At 39.8% G+C, this 19,061-nt stretch overlaps 1 protein-coding gene across 1 annotated transcript in view; it reads left to right on the top strand.

Moving 5' to 3' along the window:
* The first annotated feature begins 1,039 nt into the window (after window positions 1-1,039).
* Window positions 1,040-19,061, top strand: part of pkma (pyruvate kinase M1/2a) — a 29,588-nt gene continuing 11,566 nt past the window's right edge. The window contains exons 1-7 of the mRNA XM_052042457.1: window positions 1,040-1,185; window positions 7,859-8,040; window positions 9,289-9,380; window positions 12,827-12,958; window positions 14,486-14,672; window positions 15,756-16,026; window positions 18,274-18,423. Coding sequence (XP_051898417.1) covers window positions 7,878-8,040; window positions 9,289-9,380; window positions 12,827-12,958; window positions 14,486-14,672; window positions 15,756-16,026; window positions 18,274-18,423 — 995 coding nt within the window. The 5' untranslated portion in view covers window positions 1,040-1,185; window positions 7,859-7,877. The remainder of the gene's footprint in view (window positions 1,186-7,858; window positions 8,041-9,288; window positions 9,381-12,826; window positions 12,959-14,485; window positions 14,673-15,755; window positions 16,027-18,273; window positions 18,424-19,061) is intronic.

Genomic DNA, 19,061 nt, shown 5'->3' with positions numbered 1-19,061 from the left:
CAGATTTTATTGTTATCCCCTCTACAGTCAAATAATTTCAGAAAAGAATGGGATCTTGGGTAAGTTTTGGGCGAAGTTCCAGGAAACAAAGTCCATTGCATTTTCTGTTTTTATTTTAGATTTCCAGAATTTGTAATTTTTTTGCTTCAACTCCAGAAGAGGATATTGCTTTGAGGAAAGAATTGATTATTAAATCTGCAACACTGGATGTTATATATAAGATAGCTATCTTTATTAGTCACACATACATCGAAACCACACAGTGACAGTACATCTTTTGCGTAGTGTTCTGGGGGCAGCCCGCAAGTGTCGCCACGCTTCCGGCACCAGCATATGACTTTTCTCATACGAAGATAGATACATTAACTGCATTCATTATAAGTCTAGAATAAATGCAATGTTTCTGGTATTTCCTGTTTTTATTTCAGATTTCCAGCATCCGCAGTTTCTTTTTGATTTTCAATTCATTTAGACTAATGCTGTTTACATCTTCAATCCAGCTTCCCACCATGGAAGATAACCCTTACCTAACAGAAGTCAAGAGATCACAATCTTCCAAACACTGGAAGAGCAATGATCTTTTTTTTCAGTACTTTGGAGCTAAAGCTGTCAGTTACTTAAAAGTCTACTTAACATATAAAATAATTCAGTTGTTCTTAAGATTTGAGAAATGTTAGGGGTGAAATCTAAGCATAGAAAGTAATCACTTATTTTAAGTGTAAAAATTATTTTCATCTTTTCAAGAAAGAGCAAATTCTAGCAGCTTTGCTATCCTGCTGCAAAGCAACCCAACCATTTTGTTCCCAATTTAGCCCGGTCACGTGTACCTGAGACCCTCCCCACCTATTGGTCAGCTGCTGCGTCACAAGCTTGCAAATGAAATCCATCCCCTAGAAATATAGTTCCTCTTCTGATGCTGTGCCAACTGCCCTTCATCACATTATTAACATTAACATGTTCGGAGCGCCCTTTAGGGCTTAAAGGATCAAAGAAAAGGTTACGTGGGAGGCTGCTTTGGGCGGGATGGCCAAGCAGCGGATGGATAACCACCGCTGGTCCTCCGAGAGTGAACCAGCCGGTCCTCCAGTGGAGTTCCGCGCTGGTGCCCGAGGGTATATGAGGAGCGGCGGAGGCAGGAGGCGGGCACTTTGTCGGAGCATCTCGGCTTGGGTGCGGTCTGCAGAGGTTTGTGTCGGGGGGGGGGGGGGGGGCAGGGCAGTAGTTGAAAGGGACCGGGTCGGGAGGGGGGGGGCCAAGGGCGGCTCGGATCGGCGTGCACCGCGGGCTGGTGAGGCCTGGTTGCGCCCCGGTAGGCCCCGGCTCCCTGGCAACGGGGGCAGGGGACCGGTCCCGGGCCAGTCGGCTGCGCCCTCCGCTCCCCTTTAGCATTCATAGTCCACGTAATGTTTAAATGTATGAACTGGGGTATAATTATATCAGTATTTCACCATTATTTTAACATAACATAATTTACTCATTGTATTGAGATTCTAACTTCTTAATTTTCATTTTATTTCACATTTTTAAGGATTTTATTACGTGATACTTAATTTTATTAATTGTAGATCCTGCTTTTTTCAAAAATGTCATTATTGTAGGTTCTGCTTTTTTTTCCAAAAAAATGTTACCTTTTTTAAATTCTTTATCGTTTTAATATGTATTTATATTCTCCTAACCCCTTTTTGTTGCAAAAAAAAACTACAACCTTTCCTCCTCGAAGGACAGCCTATTCATTGTCATTATGCGGTAGGTTACTCGCACGTAGCCAAGGTGCTGAGGACTGAGCCCAGCACCTATTTAAAAATTCAGATGTTTTAGGAAACTTTAAATAGAAATTGGCATATTAATCAGTTCTTTTAAAAAAAATTATTCTCTTATCCAGTGCTTCTGATCTCGAGTTTAAAACGGTTTTTGCAGACCTATTGTGGAGTTAATTGCCCTTGAAGTGCCTTTTCTTTTGTTACGCAGCTTATTAAAAATCATTTCAATTCGAATATCTAGCTAGAATTTTGTTTTAGAAGGTCAGTGCAATTTGACCTCACCAGTGGAGTTTTAGGTTCTTGTGCCTCTATTAGAGACTAGGGTCTACTGAAAACGTTGCCATTTGCAGAATTATAGCCCACCACTTGGGTCAGCTTTAATCTTTAGTAACTGGAGCGGGAGACTGGGAGATCCCCTTACCGATGGTGAAGGAGGCAATAATGATTCCTCGTGGCCAGCAACGTGATACCTTGGCACTGGGCGAGGCAAGACCCAAAGTGACTTTGAAATCGAATTACTCGGCCAGCTTCTCTTTGGAGAGAGATCCTTGCTGTGGCTCAATGACTTAGCTCGCTCCCAACAAGATTTGTCTTTTTTAACAAATTGTCTGCACTCTGCGACCCGCAGGCCAAACTCCTGGAAAAGGAATTTCTATAAGTTCCCCTTTTTAGATCCTGTTTTTTCAAAAAAAAACATTTTTGCTTTTAGCGTATGGATCGCACAGTCTGAGAGATTTTATTATAAATCCGTCTGGATAGGGATGCATTCACAATTAAAATTCAATGCAAGTTTAAATTTGTACAACTTTCACTACGTCTTTAGACGTCACAGAATATTATATCAGTGGGGCTGGCACAGCTGGCATTAGGAGCTGTAGCGCGACGTTGCTAAGTTTGCAGCCTGCTAATGCAGTCACAGACTTGCCCTAATGATCGTTGGGACCCGAGAAGCTATCGGTACAAGGATCAGTGCAGGTTGCTGTAGTTCTTTATGTGCGTGTGTGGGGAGAGGGAAGATGGATCCCGTAATTGATTCATTGGTTGAGATTTGAAAACCGGAAGACTTGCAGCAGACGCATGCGGTCCCATCCTGCAGTTTTTTCCAGGTGAAATTCAGTCGAGACGTTTGAAAAGGGGGGAGGGGGGGGGTAGCTGCGGTTTGGTAAAATTCCCCTCTCTCTCAATCCGCTATTAGAAACATTGATTTGATTAATCACAGATCATTTTGAAATATTTCGGGTCGTCGTTTTTTCTTTCCTGTAAGCGATTTAGTAATTTCCGGAATGATTCACATTTTCTCTGGTACTTCATAATTCTTTTCAGTCGCCTCACTGGGTCGAATTATGAACGCGAGTCGGACGGCACGTACGCGATGTGCTACTGGGACGTGACTGACACATGGTGTAGGCTTGAGATGTTTCTGCAGCGTTAATCTCAACATGCAGAGTACAGTCAACCATTGCCTGCCTATTTTTTCCAACGGGTGACATAAAAGCAAAATACTGCTGCAAGTCTGAAATGTAAAAAAAATTTACTAGAAAACGTCAAGATCGAGTAGCATCTGTGAAGTTAGCGTTTAGGATCGGTAGTGTTTTTTAAAGGGTCTAATTAGCATAGAACGATATGACCTTGGTGTGTCATTATATTATAAATCTGTTAACAGTACTGCTGGGAAAGCTGTTTCCCCTCGCCACTTATGTTTTGTCTGCCCTCTTGTAATTTCTACGTGCAGAAAACAAGCAAAGTCTGATGAAAATCTAGGCTTTGTACAGAGAACTGCTTTGAATTTTGGAGCAGAATTAGTTTGTGACTTTAAAGACAACATTATTATACCATTTTATCATATTGTTGCAACAGTTATTGCAGTTATTTGGCACTAATCAACTTGTCTGGGGTTTGGTTTTATTGAATGGTGAAGGTTTTCCCTAATCTCTTTAAACATCTCTAAGTGTGCTGGAAGAGTTTGGGTTACAGCTGTACTGTCTAAATGGTAAAGCAGCTCCATATATTTAGGAGCTTAAATTACTTTTGAGATAAGCAGATCAGACCCTGATTCAGAGAACAACATTTGGTATTCAACAGGTGTCATTTCTCTAAATCTCTGCAAAATCACTGTTATTCCTCCATATGTTCTTATCTAGGCTCCATTTGAATGCATATTCACTTCCTTGTATTAACTGCATTTTTGTCCTTTGGGAGCAATTCTGCAATCAACTGGATGGGTGATGCAGTTTTGTAAATCTCTTGATTTCTTAGTTGCCTTTTGAAAATCTTAGTTTTGCTTTTCCTGCAAATGGAAATGATCTGTCTCTTCTAAAAAATATTTTTGTAACTATATATTTCAACTGTTGTCTTCCATTTTGGAGAGAAAGTAGGTTTGCTGTTCATCTTTGCAATTCTGGTGTAGGTTACAAAACTGGTTGACTTTGGCATATTTTGATAGTTTCTTTTTCTGTAGCTAGTATTTTAAAAAGGGTTTGTAATGGAGCTGCTGGCAGGTAACTGGAATGGTTTTTGAGATGAATTGTTAAAATACAAATTAATCTCAAGATCTGGCCTCCACCAGCAGGATACTAATGAGAGTGAGCAAGGTTACTATTTGACTTTGGGATGGAAAGTAGATATTGATATGAATTCTAGCTTCTATAATATTTAAGGTGGAAAATGCTGGAAATTTAATCAAAACTGAGACCTGTTAGAAATTAGACGTTTTAAGTTGCAGAGAAAGAGGGGTAGAGGATGAAAGGCAAAGTCTGACGGGGGAGGAAACAAATTAAATGGCACATAATGATGGTGTAGATTGAAAGATGCAGTAATGGAATGCCTGGAGGAGCTCTAGGTGGGAAGAAAACAAATTTGAAATGTAAGAGAAGGGGCAAGAAACTGCAGTACAGGACTGTATTGAGGTTGTTGCGTTGGTTGTCCCGAAGGCTGTAATATCTCCATGTAGGAGATAAGATGCTGTTCCTTGAGCTTTCACTGACCTTGAGCAACAAAAACAGGTTAGACTGGGATAAAGGATTAAAGTTACAGGCATTGTGGATTGAATGGAGGTATTTTACAAAGCATTATCTAGTATGTTTGGTTTTGTGTAGAGCAGACCACATTGTAAACACTATGTAGTATGCCAAATTGGAGGAAGTATAATTAGTTGCTGCTTTGTCTGAGGTTGTAATGTGAAGTAATGCCTGATGGAAGAATAGGTAAAAGGGCAGGTGTTGCAATGCCTGAAGTTGCCTGAGAATGGGATTGTGTATTAGTGGAGATGGTAGAATAGGCAGGACCATTCTGTCATGCTCTGATCATGCCTCCATCTGGCTTCTCCAATGCACTTGTTACTTGCCTTCAATAGTTCTCATTGACCACCACTACTTTCCATTCATAATAATAAAAAGTAACTTCAATGTTTTCTTTTTGAATGCCTGTATGGCCTTTATCTGCCCATCTATTTAATTTTATTGTTAACCTCTCAAGGTCTCCAGACTCTTGACCTTTGGTTATCTTCCATTCCATTCTTCCCTCTACCTAGTTGCTGGTGACTGCTTTTTTTCCTTTGCTGGCATTTTCTGACTGTATTCTCAACCCACACTTTGGTAACAGTTAGCATCTAACTTTCTATCCATTTTTCTTTTGTTAGACTTCAAGCTGATCTGTAAATATGCCTTTTAAATGTAAAATAAAATTTGACTTCGGTAATCAAATCTTTCTATGTGCACTGCTTATCTCTGAGACGTGCAGGTGTTGTTTTGTCTTTGGTAAAGATTATCCTGAGTATTTTTTAAGACTAACTGCTTAACGTAGTTTAGCAGCCCTGTAGAGATTTGTATACTTGTATTGACTTTAAACTTTGCCAGCCTTTATGACTTGTGTTCTTGATATTACGTAAATAGGCTAGCAGAACTGAAACTGCTAACAATCATACTCAAATTTTCTTAATGTTCAGATTCTACCACTTAACTATGCACTAGTGCCAGTTTAGTGTCCAATAATCTACCAAACTGTGCATCTTTGACATGTGGGAGGCAACAGAGCATGGAGAGGGAACTCGTGGGGGGAGGGGTGGGTGGGAGCGTGTTGGTAGTAGGACATAGCAAGAATGACCATCTCCAAAATGAAGAGGTGTAGAGGAGGCAGCAGTTGCAGTCAGAAACATGGAATTTGAGGTTCTGAACCCATGGAATATATTCTAAAAACTGACCCTGATTTCTGTTATTTTCCCGTGTACTACCATAATGCACTGTGTAATGAATTGATCTGTATGAACTATGCACGACAAGTTTTTCATTGTACCTTGGTACGTGATGATAATACAATTCAATAATCCAATTCAACTACTTTAAAGAGGTTACAAGTACAGTTTGGTAGGAAGAAGAGGCAATATAAATGCAGTTCTAAAAGGTATGAGGGATTGCATGCATTGTTTATTCTAAGTTTTAAAATGTGGACTCTGTAAATGGGGTACAGAATCTAAGAAGTAAGGATGAATCTTTAAAACACTGGTTTTGTCAAAAATAGCAGTTTTGTGGTTTTCTCTGTACCCCACTTGAGAAACTGGATAGGCTTTATTCTCTGGAGTGTAAGGCTTTATTCTCTGGACCCTATAGAGTTTTACAAAATGCTGAGGGGCATAGATAGGGTGAATGGTCAGTCTTTCTCCCCAGGATAGGGGAGACTAAAACTAGAGGACATAGGTTTAAGTTGGGAGAGGAGGAAATTTAAAGGGGTTGTATGTGGCAACTTTTTCAGAGGGTAGTGGGTATGTGGGACAAGCTGCAGAGGAAATGGTAGAGGTGAGCAAAATTAAGATGTTTTTAAAGGCTTCAGGGAGGTACATGGATAGAAAGGGTTTGAGGGATATGGGACTGGCTCAGGCAACTTGGTTGGCATGGATAGTTGGGCCAAAGAGCTTGATTTTTTTGCTTTATAGCTCTGAATCTAAGGATGTTAAGGCTTTGGAGAAAAGCAGGAAAAAAAATCCAAAATAATTCTGGGCATGAACTTTGGAAATGTCACTAAACCGGAGAAGCTGGGTGGTCCTCCTTGGGCAGGAGGCTACAAGATCTATACAGGTAATTATAAACAATATAGATGAAGTAGGTGGAGAAATGACGCATCATGACTAGAAGTAAATAACAAAAGAATCAAAACTGACATGAAGTGGAGTTGTTGGGGTCTCAAATGTACAGGTATGGAAAGTGCTCAAATGAATCTGAAAGGAAAGAATCTGCTCTACAATAGGAAGATTGAGGGAGCAGAATTGCTCTTGCAGTGCTTGGAGTGAAATTCCTTTGTCTTTCCATGCTGAGACTATTCAATGAAATTCAAAAGTTGCATTTTGCTCTTGCCTTGTGTCTTGCTAATGGTTCCAGCATCCTACCCAAGATCCTAATGTCAGTGGCTTTTCATTGGGAATATGGGACTACTGTTGTATTCTCATTTGATATTTGTATATGTATACTTTGTAGAAGTAGGAGAAGGGATGTTGACCTTTGCGTAGCATGTGCTTATGAATCCTTTTTCTCTATCGCATAGTCAGTAACTGCCACCCAACATCAAAATACTCAATGCAAACTGGAATGGCTCTCATTCAATGCCAGCGGTTGCATTATATCTTAAAGATTAAATCTTTTTCTCCCCCTTGCATGGTATCGTTGGGAATAGTTTGGCTGCTTCAACTTGACCTAATTGAGATTGGATGGCTCATTGTGGACCAACTCAGCCTGTTGGTGAGGTGGTTCTTATGAAATATCTTGAAGCCTGAACATCTTGGAACTCTCCAGCAGTTATACAAAAATGTGAATTGGTAAAGCAAAATTACCAGTTTGATTGCCTCTTTTCACTTTGTTTACTTATTAAATGTAGTCACTAATTCTCTGGCATCGTGAAGCCTGGGATATTAAGATATGCAAGGTGGGAATTCAAAAATTCCTTTCTGCTATGCACTGGAACAGTTAAGTGCTTGTACTTTGTACCTGGTAATTATCACTTTTAACACTTGGTATAGTAATGAATCTTTGTGAAGAATTGAGATGGAGGGGGGAGTGACTGAGAACTGCACAGCACAGGGTAATGGCCAATGTTGTCTTTTTTCCTTCTAGGGTAGAATCAACAACAACCATGCCGACCTCAAAAGATGCTCAGCATGAAATGGGAACAGCTTTCATTCAACGCCAGCAGCTGCATGCTGCCATGGCTGACACTTTTCTGGAGCACCTGTGCTTGTTGGATATAGACTCTGAAGCAACAATTGCACGAAACACTGGCATTATTTGTACCATTGGTAAGTTTACAGAATAATCAAAGCTTTCTGTAAGATGGAAATGATATGCTGTTGTCGGGAATTAAAATCCATATTTGACAATAGTTCACTGACATTCAGCTGCAAAATATTTATGTACTGGATTATGGTGCTATATTTAGAAAAAGTCACTTGTATGTTTTCAACACTTTCCCGAGGATTAGGGCAGTTATTCAACAGATTTAAATGTTGGGCTTAAAAAAAAATCACCTGCCCTATCTTTATGAAAGAGTGGAGTTCAGAAATTGGGTGTAGTTTGGCTGAAATGATGTGGGCAGCTATATTAAATGCTGATCTTATTAAGAATTAAAGTACAAGGAGATTGAAAATTAACCCACATCTATACCATGAGACCTGCAGTATTGTTAGCTGTTCTAGACACTACTTTCAGAAGGATGCATTAGTCTTTAAGGAGCTGCAGTATAGATTTACCAGAATGATACAGGGATTGCATTTGAGGAAAGAATTTAATGAAGAGAAGAAGGCACACAGGGTTGCATTCCTTGAAGGTGAAAGGTGATTTGGTTGAAGTTTTAGGGATATTAAAGGGATCCAAGATAGTATTTCCGTAGTTTGTGAGTGAGAGCTTGGGAATGGTGTTGGGGCAATATTGTCCAGGGGTGTAAATGGAAAATTCTATATGAGAATGGCAGATATTTGGAATTCTGCAAATAGCTATCAAAGCTATCTTTATTTGTGGGGCAAAGATATTAAGGGATGTGGGTCAAAGACAGTATGGGCTTGCATGACTAAATAGATTTGATTTTCCCATCTTCCTAATGATTGCTTTATTTTATTTTGTGTAATGATGTCCACAAATATTCCCTTACCCCAGTTCATCTGTGAAGCTTTCCTTGCCAATTATCTTAAGTACTCTTGTGCTTCCCCCTCTGGAGTGCAAAGTTCTTGTGCATATTTGTCTGATCTAGTGATCCAAATTAAAGCTGAATTTTTTAAAGAAACATTGATCAGTCATTTCCATTTTGACTTGAGTGCTCCTGCTGTTAGTTCAGCTTTTTGTGTTCTTGATTTTTATCTGTTGCTGGGGAATGTTAGTTGCAAGTTAATGTTGTCTTGGGTCTCCAAAAGAATCATCCACAAGCCTCTGACTGCTCTTTGCTATCTTTCTGTTGTGAATTTCATTTGGTAGTATCGCTTGTATTTGCATTGTCAAAGAGTGGAAACTATAATGTCCATGGAAGAAATTGTGCTTGTACTGATTATTTTCAGGCCCTGCATCCAGATCTGTTGAGATGCTGAAAGAGATGATCAAAGCTGGAATGAATGTTGCACGGATGAATTTTTCACATGGAACACATGAGGTAATGGCATTATTTAACTCTAAACTGGAACATGCATCAAGTACTTGATGCAGTATAAAGCCATACAAGTCAGAAGGTCCAGTTTTAATTCTGCTCTGTTGAAGCCAGCTATTTTAATTACACACAGTAATTGTACACCCTTGACCAGGGGTGAAAAATAAGCCAGGGTTTTGTTTGTGATGAACTGTCACTTTGAGTTTATAACAGTTTTGGCTCAAAGTTTGCTTCCTATTACATTGATATTGTCAAGGTGCATATAGTTTTACAGTTTTGGTACAAAAGGATGTCTGCAAAACTTGACAATTTTGGTAAGGGAGAATTTGGAGATTTAGATCACTTTTTTAAATGTTCCATTTATAATGGGAGGGCCAATTCAACAAACAAAATCTAGCTCTTGTTTCTCCAAGGCAATTTCAGTAAGGTAGTTCTACTATAGTGTGTGATTCCATAACGCAGTTGATGGATTAGGGAACACTATTTGCATTACGCAAGCTGCATTGGTTATCATGCATTCAAGAAAACCTATTTAAATCTGATTTGAAGGCAATTGCAGCTTGTTCTGCTACAATTTTCTATAACATGAGGTTTCTTAGGAATGTAGCTAACATAGCAGAACTACCTGTACTTAAAAAGAGGCTTACTGACTTTTGGCTGCTGAGGCAAATTAAAATAAAAAATGCTCATTGGTGATATAGGTATCAGAATGGAGAACTCCAATCAGTTTATTTCTAAGAATAGAATTAAACTGTGCTTGTGTTACTGACATCAGTTCTGGGTACTGCAGCTTCAGAAGAATGCATTACCCTTTTGAAGAACTGCAGTGCAAATCTACCAGAAAGGGACAAGGTTTAATGAGGATAGAGTTCACAATTAGGGTTGTACCTCCTGGAGTACAGAAGTATGTGATTTAAATGAAGTTTAAAGGTACTTAAAACAAAGTTTAGTATAGGAATATGAAGGTAAAGCTGTAATGAATATTGAGCAGATGAATTTTTCCACATTGAATCCTAGAATCTCATTAGTTTTTAACAAAGTGTCATGGGTTTAAAAAAATTATTTAATGTATCTTTTTAAGATGTTGAATTTCATGCAGCTCATCTTTTTGAAATACTGTTGTGGTTTAAATACAGGTTTATACCTATGCAAAGGTTTGCTTTCTCTGGTCTGGCTGAGATAACCTCTGGTAGTTGGGTGGTAGGGGGAAGGAGGGAATCATCTGGATAATCACTAGTTTAAAGCTTTATGCTGGCTGCACGTCAAGGTTAATCTGATTACAGCTATACTTAAATACAAGGTATAACCATAACCACTGGCTGCTGTTCTCTATTAATAGATGTTGCAAAAACTTACACTGGAAGCTGTCCCTTCTGGATTTGTATATACCCATTATAGGGATCCCTTGCGTAGTATTTTAAGAAAAGCTTTATTGGTTGGAAAGTTCAAAGTAATTGGAGAATATTGGGTCAAAGATCAGGGTTTGACATGCTTGACCTATCAAATACTGGCTAGTCAGCAAGGACAGCTGTGACTGCTGGACCTTTGCAGCTGTTAAAACTGTCTGCATGGTATAGGTCAAATGAAATGTAATATGATCCATCGATCAAACTTGCCTATTTATAGATCTTGTGGCTATGATGTGTAACAAATTGTATCCATTCCATATACTGGCACTGGATGCTTTATGGATATTGTACCATGAATGATACAAATAATGAAAAGATAATTCTGCTAATCGAAGTCAGTGTGCAGAAATTACATGAAGCAATTGCCCCATTTTAAGTTCCTACCCTGACATGTATGTGTAACTAGTCCTAGCTTCATTGGAAACTTGGCACACCATCCTTGACTGAACTGCACTCCCAGAATTGGCTGTTTTTGGCATCTACACACTGCAATTCCAGTGCACTTATTTAAACTAATAATTTCCTTCATATCATTTATTATGCAGTAATGGAGTGCTGGTAGAATTGGTCTGTTTTCAATGTTTTTTCCTTGTGATGTGGAGGCCATTTTGTTTAGCCCTGTGCGGATCTGCATTGCAATCTTTCACCCACTAATTTTCCCTGTAGTCTTTTTCCTTCTCACATTCCCCTTCACTTTCCTTCCCCCCCCCGCCCCCCTCCCAACAACCCCACTCTCAAATTAGTGACCAATCAACTTGTCCACCCACACTTCTTTGGAATGTGGGAGGAAACCACTGCACCCAGGCAACAGCTGTACAACCTGTCACTGTGCCACCTTAAATTGAACATAAAACCTTGCACGTATAAGATGCTACAGCCTGTCAGAAATTGTTGGCATCTGTTTCCCAGGTGTCTAGAATCTGCTCCCATGAAACGTTGATTTAAAACTTCAACAGTTTTTCTTTAGTCCCTGAGTTTGAATAAAGCTCTCAAGTAATATTTACCTGGTTTTCAAGGGGAATGAAAGATTTTAACACTCAATACAATAACTAGTGTGATCAATTAGCGTGGAATTGTTAACAAAGCTATTTGGGAATAGGTCAGTCCTCTGAATAGATTTATTCTTGTCTAGCCTTGTCTAGCCTAAAAGTATCTATCTAGTTCTCCTACAACAGTGGGACACAATTAAATTGTTTTCACAAAGCATTGTAATTGTTCACGTGGCCAGTCATCAGCTTCGTGAAAGTATTGTAAAATTGCCTGTGGCTCTGGTCAATAAAGATAACATTTGGACTGGATTCATTTCTGATTTGTTTAATTTTGCCATCAGAATACTTTGCAGAATAAATGGTTCTGACCCCTTATCCACATCAAATTTTGTAGCTTGTAACTTTTTTTGAAAAAAGACTTGCCTGCATATATGTAAAACACATTGCTGTTGAGGTGTCTATTCAGGTTGAGAGGAGTTCTGAATGTTTTAATGTAGTTTATTTTGGGTACCAAGCTTTTGAAACAAAAGCATTGGTGGTTTGGTAATGGAAGGTGGGAAGCACTTTGACTGAAATAGTGACTTTGGTAGGGAAGATTAGGATGCTTCGTCTGTCCGTTTGGATTTTAGTCTGCATTCAATTTGATTGGATTTTTGCACTTCAGCACAAGGAATGATGCAGAGATCCTGAAGCAAAATGCAATATAATTGTAATATTTGATGATATCCATATGAAGAACCACTTGTGTAGGTTTAGTCTTGCAGATGCATTAAGTTGTTGATGTCTGTTTATATGATCTTTATTTACATAAATTCAAAAATTAGTGATTTCTGGGCATTTTTCCAGGTGTTCAAATTTTTGCATAAAATTAGACATGCCACTTTCAAAAATATTCTTGTCAAACTGTTTTGAAGTATACTTTATGGCATTTGGGTGCCTATGTGTAGCATTGAACTTCTAATAACTTTGTTCAAAACATTCTTTGGAAGCTAAAAAATGTTCTGAAAGGCATTTCCAAATTGCAGAATGAACTAAATTGAACTCTTACTTGCAGTACCATGCAGAGACAATCAAGAATGTCCGTGAGGCCACAGAAAGCTTTGCTGACAACCCCATCAACTATAGGCCAGTTGCCATTGCTTTGGACACAAAAGGACCTGAAATTCGCACTGGACTTATCAAGGGAGTAAGTATTCTACGTAAATGTTTCGCTTGAACCCAATGTTTGTGGGTGTTGTAAAGTTAAGTGGTTCAGAAATACTACATGACAGTATAGTTGGCCTTGTTATAAAACGACATGGTAAACAATAACTTTTTTGTCTGGAGGTTGAAGTAGGCAGCACTGCTTATCTTGGCTGCTGGTCATTAAGTTCAACTTGTATTTGAATTCTGTTCCATTACTTTTCTCTGCTGAATGTGATGCTTAATTGTAGGAGGTTAGAAAAGTGAACGTGTCACTTCTCATTATTATTGTGCTTCCTACAAAGCTAGTTGTCAGTTTTTTTAAAAAAAGCCATACTTCAGTGCAGAAGATGCAAAGTGATTGTACTTGATTGTTTGAGATGCTGTGTTTAAACCAGAGGCATAAGAGTATAGGAATCTCTATTTATTACTTTTGCATTGATCTTTTGTCAGTACAAATTTATTTGAAAATTGTCAAAATAGTTTTAAGTCACACAGGCTGCAAGGATCAGGAAAAGGAATTGTTAGTTTGAAATTACAACTATTTTAAAACAGGAAGTCCTCTAATTCCAGTCTCAATTGCTCATATAATCAGACTTGGCAGGATTTGTTTTCTTTTGGCACATGTTTTATCTTTTTAATCACTTGTTAATGTGCATTGCTGGTATACTATGTTGAGGCACACTGATAAGGGGGCAAAGTGGCCATCAGACAGCTTATTTTGCCCAAGGATGCCAACAGCACTTCACCCACCCCAATTTTCTATTGAGCTGGGACCTTGATAAGCTGGTTGACCTGTTCCATGGTGGTGCTGATGGCAAAAAGGAGCAGTTTTTTCTAATGAGCCCCAAATATTTCCGATGTTGATGCAGGCTGAGAACTGACATTTGCCTGAAGTGAAATGGTCTGTGACTTGACCAACACATCACCTTTTCCTCCTCTTCATGGTTGGGAGCATGAGCACTTTGCTGCAACTTCCAACACATTCCTGCTCTTGTAGCTATAGTGCCCCAGTATGCACTGCACACGTGCCCATATGCTCATTAGAAACAAGGTAGTAGCTGTTGGTGTGGCCATTCTGGCTGAACATGGTTGCGAATGCTTCTCCCTTTGGCACTGGAGCTGGTAATGGAACCACGGCCTCTTGTTAGCTGTTTAATTGTCCACCACCATTCTTGACTAGATGTGCTAGGACTGCAGAGCTTTCTTGTTCTGGGCATAATCTTTATGAACTATTGATTTTGTGTGCAAATTTACTTGCATTTGAGAATAATCATACAGGCTTAAATGATACTGCATCTGACTACGTGATCTGATCTTCGTGCAATCTTAAAGTTCTCTTTATTTGGCTGTCTTGCCTCTGTCCTGATGTAAGGTTTTGACCCAAAACATTGACAATTCCTTTCCTCCCACAGATGCTGCTTGACCTGCTCAGTTCTTCCAGCAGATTTTGTTGCTCCAGACTCCAGGATCTGCAGTCTCTTGTCTCCTTAAGTTGGCTTGTCTGATTTGCCATTTTGTTTTGCTGCAGAGTGGCACTGCTGAAGTTGAACTGAAGAAAGGAGCTAAGCTTAAAATCACACTGGATGATGCCTATAAAGAGAAGTGTGATGAAAATATCCTGTGGTTGGACTACAAGAATCTGACTAAAGTGGTTGATAAAGATAGCAGAATCTATGTGGATGATGGCTTAATTGCTCTCCGTGTATTGGACAAAGGTAAGTGTTACGTCATGGACTATCCTAATATTAGAAGCCTCAGTAGTTTTGGTTAACTAATGTCCCTGTACTTTAGATTTTAAAAACACTTTTTCTGTGCTCTGGCACTATTACTATATTCTGCCCATTTGTTTCCCTTGAGATTGGATTCAAGTTCATTTTTGTCATGTGCCCTGACTTGTGTGATAGTATGATGCTTGAGTACTTAAAGTTTGGATTTTGTTTCATACTTCGTAGCTAGATTTCAAGTTGCTTCAGGAAATGGGGACATCCCTGTTGTGAGAGATTCGAAAGATCTTGAAAGTAAAGGACTCCAAACAGTCTGACAAGGAAGGATTTTATTTACAAAGACACAGGAAAAGATAATGGGGGCAATATACACAGGTGATTGTGAACGTGGGGAGGATCGCAACAAGGGTGAGATGCATGCACACAAAACAAATCAAGGAAGAAACAATACGCTGTCTGCCACCCCTCTTGCTCTCAGTGCAAGCATGGCTCTATGGTCCCAGGGATCCTTAACTAATTACTCTTAAGCAGTACACAGCTTATCTCAGACAGAACCAAGCATGTGGCACTCTTTATACTGCTGGAGGGCTGGATGGTCCAGCCCAGGTAGTTCAAACAGGCCAATTGCCTGAGTGTGCCAGGTACTAAGGTATTTAAAGCGACCAATCATCAGGTGTGTGCAGGTGGTTGGGGTGGAGCCAAACATTGACAGTGGTGTGTCTTCTGACCAGATGGGGTCAGTGTTGTCATGTGACAGCCATGAACCTCCGTAATGCAATCCCTGACAAGGTTAGTGTGTATCCTTAATTGCCCCTGAACTGAATGGCTTGCTAGAATATTTTGAAGGATATTTAAGTTGACCACTGTTTCAAGTCTATGCAATTCTAGACAAGGCAAGAATAGTAAATTTGTTTGCTTCGTAGTCTTGGAATCAACAGAGGTTGTTGGAATGCAGTAATATTTTTGTCTACTTGCTAGATTTTTATCATTCAGTTGTTTCTCCTTGATGCTTCAGGTTTACCTGTATCATAAGTTTGGTTATTGCTATTTACATTTCCTTCACTTAATTTACAGGTGCAGACTATTGTAATACTGAGGTTGAGAATGGTGGTTTCCTGGGTAGCAAAAAAGGTGTCAACTTGCCAGGAGCAGCTGTTGACCTTCCAGCTGTCTCAGAGAAAGATATCCAAGACCTAAAATTTGGTGTGGAGCAAGGAGTAGACATGGTGTTTGCCTCTTTCATTCGTAAGGGTGCTGATGTCGATGCTGTGCGAGCTGTCCTTGGTGAGAAAGGAAAGAAGATCAAAATTATCAGCAAAATTGAGAACCATGAGGGAGTTCGTCGGTGAGTGGTTGACAGCCTTGCAAATGTTATATGGTAAATGAAATAGCTACCAGTCGCAAAATACGTACAGATTATAATACCAAGAATAGACCTTTAAGTCACTGAAACCCACTGATGGGTTATCAGTAATCCTAGCTCCAAATACCTGTCTTTGTTCCATGTGCTTGAATTGCTTCTGTTAACAAAAATATTGATGGAATAGAAGTTGAAATAAGCAATTGACCTAGATTCATTTGTTTTTGGCAAAGTGTTTCAAATGCCTCATCTTTTCATGCAAGTGTTTGACTTCTGAAAAGATCTGACTAATTTGTAAACCATGTCCTGGAATCACTGACACCCCAACAAGTGGAAGTAGTTTGTTCCAGTTATTTTGGAGATGTAGATAACTTTGGCTATTCCATCATTTATTCACCATCCCTAATTGTCATTGAAGTGTTCATGAGCCTTGAGCCAGTAGTTCTTCTGTTGATACTCCCACAGTACTGTTGGTTATGGAGTTCTAGGATTTGGGCCCAGCTGAAGGAAAAGTGACAAAGTGCACAATATCCCAGTATAGAAATCTTAAAGGGGAAGCTGTAAATGGCAGCCTTCTGTGTGCCTGTTATCCTTGGCAGTGGAGGTTCTCTTGGCAAAACCTAAAGCAAGTAACTGCAGTGCATTCTGTAAATGGTACTCGCTATGACCATGGTGCACTGTATTAGAGCAAATGGATGGAGGGGTACTTGTCTGGCTGACTAATTATTGGGTGTTGGTGAGTTTGTGTTGGAGCTACATTCCTCCAAGCAAGTGGAGAGTATTCATCACACTAATGTAGATGCTGGAATGGTGTTGGTTGGTAGGTTGCTTGCTGCAGGACAGCATCTGACTTGCTCTTGTAGTATGTGCAAGTTGTTTCTGGTCAGTAGTAACCCTTGTGATAGTAGGAATTTGCTGATGGAAATAACACTGAATGTTAGGGTTTAGTTTCTGTATTGGAGATGGTCATGACTGACATTCGTGCACAGATGTCACTTACTGGCCTCTGCCTGAATGTTTTCTTGGTGTTGCTGCACGCTGGCATGGACAAAATTTGGGGATCTACAAACTGAATTGATCGGTGGACAGCAGTGATGTAGCTAGTAGAGCTGCTGCTTCTCAGCTCCACTGACCCAGGTTCAATACTGACCTGCATTGTCCCTGTTATTTGTGGGTTTCCTCCACATCCCAAGTTATGCTGGTTTGTGGGTTAATTGGCTACCATCAATAGCCCCTCATGTTGGTGGTTGGTAGAACAGCAGTAGGGAATGCATAGAAAATTAGCTGCAGGGTATGTTAGTGAGGGAATGGGATTCTTGAGCTGGCATAGATTCAGTGGGCCAGATGGTCTTGTGTCATGACAAAATATGGAAACCTCCAACCTTCTGGTATAATGGAAGGCCACTGAAGGTGGTTGACCCTGGTGCAGTGATAACCTAGGGCTGGGATGATTTAGTCTATACAACTACAAGGAATGTGCAATATGTTGCAGGCCAGAGTTAATTTAAATGCCTTTCTGCACTCTCCCTTTCCAGCTTTCTGCAATAATATTCCATTTTCTTCTCTAGGCCCTCTTCTGATGACTATATTTTTCACACTGGTGCTTCTGAAAGTCTTCATTTTCCTTAACTCTGGATTCTCCTCTTGTAGTTAATGGTGCTTCAACCCCATCTGACCCATTTGCTGCCCTTCAGCCCTCGCCATACTCTCCCACCCAGAGCAAGGATAAGGTTTTACTTGTTCTTCCACACCACTAGCCTCCACATTTGATAGGACATGTTCTTAATTTCCACCATCTTCAATGTCATGCTTTCATATCATCTCTACTCCTCTTCAGCCTGCTGAAGGAACCAGATTCCTTATTCCCTCCCCTTTGTCTCCCTGGTTTACTACTACTTCAGCAACACCCCACATCCTTTCTTGTATCACCTTGCCATATGGTTGCATGCGAGGCGATATGTACTACATCTCTCCTTTCCCAGTACTAAGGGATGTAAACAATCCTCCCAAGTGAAATAATAGTTTGAGTAGTACTTAGCAGTTTTGTGCATTATATTTGATGTGGTCTCCTCTTTGGAGAAGTCAAGGGTGGATTGGATTAAGTGGAGTATGCAATACCCAATACTGCAGAAGTAATTTACACTGAATAAAATATCCTCCCTCACCCCAACTAGACCAAGTGTGATTTGTAAAGAGTCCATACTAGCTGCTTAATATATATTTGTTTTTCAGATTTGATGAGGTCCTGGAGGCCAGTGATGGCATCATGGTTGCTCGTGGTGACCTGGGCATCGAAATCCCTGCTGAGAAAGTTTTCCTTGCTCAGAAGATGATGATTGGACGTTGTAACAGAGCTGGCAAACCTATCATCTGTGCTACTCAGGTATAGTTTTCTCCTTCTTTCCCATGCCCCAAATTTGGTCTAAAATTGTGTGCCTGAGATGAATATTGTTCCTAGTAACTGGTGCATGTGGCTGTATTCCATAAGAGATTTGTGAAGGGTAATTTATATTAAGTTTGTACAGATGGCAGACATTCGCATCTATCACTGTGGTGCAACAATTAGTGACACCAGTTCAGTCCTCTGTTTCATATTTGGAGTTTGTATGGTCTTCCTATTACTCATGGAATCCCCTCCCCAGTTGCATAAACTTCATACCACATTCCAACACTGCTAAATTGGCTGTGTAGGGGGTGATTGGAGAATTGGGTTGTGTTGGTATGAGAGCAGGTACAGGGAAATTAGGGAATGAGGCTGAGAATACTCTGAAAGCTGCCATAAACTCAAATGGTCATCTGTATTTAAGAAAATAAGAAGTTGCATCTCAATGGTTCTGTCTACTAGGGGTCTCAACTGGGGTGTAAATATACCAGATTGAAATGTAAGTGAGTTTTTTGCAAAAGCTTGTTTGTCAAGTTGGGTGGGTATTCATGATGAAGACACTTAACTTTTAAATTGCATTCTATTGTCAGAATTAACACCTGTTACCATGCACATGCAGAGTTGCACTTACTTGCCT

This window comes from Pristis pectinata, chromosome 32 (genome assembly GCF_009764475.1).
Source record: "Pristis pectinata isolate sPriPec2 chromosome 32, sPriPec2.1.pri, whole genome shotgun sequence".
Classification (NCBI taxonomy): domain Eukaryota; kingdom Metazoa; phylum Chordata; class Chondrichthyes; order Rhinopristiformes; family Pristidae; genus Pristis; species Pristis pectinata.
This window is presented reverse-complemented; position numbering and strand designations above follow the sequence as displayed.